General features: G+C 34.2%; 1 protein-coding gene across 1 annotated transcript in view; it reads left to right on the plus strand.

Annotated features, from left to right (window-relative positions):
* Window positions 1–3,635, plus strand: part of LOC107699914 (histone acetyltransferase KAT6A-like) — a 44,172-nt gene that overhangs the window by 15,941 nt on the left and 24,596 nt on the right. Inside the window, exons 4-6 of the mRNA XM_016501360.1 lie at window positions 1,105–1,220; window positions 1,989–2,070; window positions 2,242–2,356. Coding sequence (XP_016356846.1) covers window positions 1,105–1,220; window positions 1,989–2,070; window positions 2,242–2,356 — 313 coding nt within the window. The remainder of the gene's footprint in view (window positions 1–1,104; window positions 1,221–1,988; window positions 2,071–2,241; window positions 2,357–3,635) is intronic.

Below are 3,635 nucleotides of genomic sequence, written 5' to 3' on the forward strand. Positions count from 1 at the left end.
GTATTTAAAAAAAAAATGTAGAAAAAAAAAAATCTTACAGATTATATATATATATATATATATATATATCTTTCTTTTTTAGGAGTCGATCACACAGCTCTTTTTTTTTTTTTTTTTTTTAAGTCACAAAAAAAAGGCAGTGCGGTGCACCGACCTAAAAAACGCATTCGGTGTGATCGGGGCCTTATTACTCTGTGTATGTATTTACTCTTATTACCCTTATTACTCTTATTTAGTATTAATTTTATTTGTGAAGGTCTTAAAAGTTCTAAAAAGTCTTAGTTTAGAAAAACTGCAGATGCACTGGAAGTAACTAATGTCGGAGATTAAAGAGTCGATATAGGGCTGTGCAATTAATCGAAAAACAATTTTGATTTTGGCCTCCAACGATTATGGAAATACAATAATCGAGATAAAACTATTATTGCGCCCCATTCCACCCCCTTTCCAGCTCTACGCGTTCGCTCCTCCATAAAAGCTCAATTACAATCAGTAAAATCATGTAACGTGACTTTTGCAAAATGGGAAGATAACGTTATATGCGCTCAGAGACGGAGCAGAACACAGACATGTAAAGTCATCTTTTAGCTCAAGCTGCGCGCCTAAATGGTCAAATACAGTCAAAAATGTGTTAGAATGCGGCGCTTGGTGATTATTCATGTATACCTTCATCTGTAATGTAATAAATGAACGTAAAGAGAGAAAATACACATGTAACAGTAAATTGGAATCTGTGCGGCTCTTAAAGTGACAGTGGCTAATATTCCTGCTGCGACTGTGTGCTTAATATTAATCAAAGACACAGCAAAAGACAAATTCAAAATCACACACTGCTCTTGAGTGAAGGACTTTTGTAGCTTTAATAAGAAACAAAGAAAGTTTAATTCTTACAGTGAAGACTATGCTGTTTTAGTTTACATCCCTCATAATCGTGTTAAATAACAGTGATTACAGTATTGACCAAAATAATCGTGATTATGATTTTTGCCATAATCGAGCAGCCCCAAGTAGATAAGTTGTTTTATTACAGAGTGGGACTGCATGGTCTTCTCATGGGGATGAGGCTTTATTCTAGTTATTTAAGGCTGTCTCGTGTCTTCTCAGGGCACCCATCCTGTCTGAAGTTCTCTCCAGAGCTCACAGCACGGGTCAAAGCTCTGTGGTGGCAGTGTATCGAGTGCAAAACCTGCAGCAGCTGCCAGGACCAAGGGAAAAATGCAGTAGGTTTTTTATTCGTCTATGTCTCTCTTATTGTTGCTGCCAGATCATGTTAATTTTGGCTGTGTCCTCATTTACAGCTCACCAAAGCTGCATTTATTTGATAAAAAATACAGTAAAAAGTAATATTGTGAAGTATTACTACAATTTAAAATAACTGTTTTGTTTTACAATGTTTCAAAATTATTATTTTTTCCTGTGAAGGCACAGCTGATCACACCAGTCTCATACTAATATGATTTAGTTCTGAAGAAACATTTAGTCTTATCATTAATTTTGAAAACGGTTGTGTTGTCTAATATTAGTGGAAACTGTGATTGTTTTTTTTTTAATGAATCGAAAGTTCAGAACAACAGCATTTATATGCAATAGAAATCGTTTTGTAACAATGCAAGTCTTAACTGTAACTTTTGATTAATTTAATACATCTTTGCTAAATAAAAGTATGAATTTCTTTAAAAAAATATAATTCTGGACATTTGAAGGGTAGAGCATATGCTTACATATGCAATTTACATTTAGTCATTTAGCAGATGCTTTTATCCAAAGCGACTTACAAATGATACCACAGATTTTAGTTTTGTAAATTTTTTGGGGTTTACTTTACAATTTCTATTTTATTACTTAACTTTAGCCCTGCGATCCTTATCACTTCTCTTCAATTGAAAAAAAAAAAGCTCCAAAAAGAGCAGTCACAATCTCCTTTAGTGTTCAAAATTCATAATTAGTGTCCTTGACTCTTGTGTTGTCTGTGTGTTTGTATTTTACAGGACAACATGTTGTTCTGTGACTCCTGTGACCGAGGTTTCCACATGGAGTGCTGTGACCCCCCACTGATGCGAATGCCAAAAGGTGAGCGTGCACACAATCAAATGCATGCCTTTTCTACGTCGTGCAATCATTGCATTTGTCTCTAGGCACACTCTATTAACCGTATATTGTGTTGATGTATTCATTTACACAAGAATTAGTTTTCTCTTTAATTACAGTTATGAGTAAAGATTCTTAATTGGTGTTCTGCAGGTATGTGGATCTGTCAGATCTGTCGGCCAAGAAAAAAGGGAAGAAAGCTCTTGCATGAAAAAGCAGCTCAAATCAAGCGGCGATATAATGCACCACTTGGGCGACCGAAGGGCAGGTATTATACACGGTTTGATTCTGTTTACAACCATATATGTGACCCTGGAGCACAAAAGCAGTCTTAAGTCGCTGGGGTATATTTGTAGCAATAGCCAACAATACATTGTATGGGTCAAAATGATTGATTTTTCTTTTACGCCAAAAATCATTAGGATATTAAGTAAAGATCATGTTCCATGAAGATATTTTGTAAATTTCCTACTGTAAATATATCAGAACTTAATTTTTGATTAGTAATATGCATTGCTAAGAACTTCATTTGAACAACTTTAAAGATGATTTTCTCGATATTTAGATTTTTTTGCACCCTCAGATTCCAGATTTTCAAATATTGTCCTTTCCTAACAAACCATACATCAATGGAAAGCTTACTTCTGATGCAATCTAACCACATGGTGAAATTTTTACCTACTATAGGTTTTGATACCATAAAAGCTGGGTTCATGCCATTTCCAAAACTGTTTTTATTTTTTATTTAGCTTGAACGTATCAAAAGTTATGGCTATCTGAAGTTGGCTAATCAATATGATTTTCAGGAACAGAATTTTGAGAAATACTGGTTTAAAGAAGAGAGGCAATGAAAATAAAAGCACAGCAGTCAAGTATCACAAGTAAAAGTCACTTTACTGTGGTAAAAGACTTATTTTAGTCACTGTACGTGTTGTAAAATATACAAAATGACCCTAATATACATTAAGTGTATATCTGTTCATAAAACATCACAGATTAAAGCATGTAGGCTATCTCCAATTCTTCTCCTGTTCTACTACTCTGGATTTATAATACATAACCAGACACTGTTAAGAACTGTAACTTGTAGTTTTGTGTTCTAAACTTGTAGTTTTATTTCACGCTGTCACCGTTTGAACTAGGGATGTGCGGGTCTAGTCGACTAGTCGACTAAACGGTACAGCTCCTACTAGTCAACACTGAAAACAATAGTCGATTACACGACAGAAAAAAAAACATGATTTTATCATTCAAATTACCATAATTTTAACATTGCATTTAAACATTTTTAAATAAGTTAAAATAAAACATTTGATAATTAATACATTATTTTTAAAAGTTTATCTGGGTGGAAACTACATTTTTACCTCAGACCTCACATGCGTTTTCTTCGTGTCAGTTGCAGTGAGTTCAGAAATGACCATGCGAAAGACGAGCAAGGTGTGGGATTATTTTGAATTAGAAGGAAACGGAAAAGTTTTGTGTAAACTGTGTAATGTCAAATTGTCTTACAATAACTCTACTGGAGCGATGCGTAATCATATTCA

This window comes from Sinocyclocheilus anshuiensis, unplaced genomic scaffold, assembly GCF_001515605.1.
Source record: "Sinocyclocheilus anshuiensis isolate Anshui unplaced genomic scaffold, SAMN03320099.WGS_v1.1 scaffold823, whole genome shotgun sequence".
In the NCBI taxonomy this organism is placed as follows: domain Eukaryota; kingdom Metazoa; phylum Chordata; class Actinopteri; order Cypriniformes; family Cyprinidae; genus Sinocyclocheilus; species Sinocyclocheilus anshuiensis.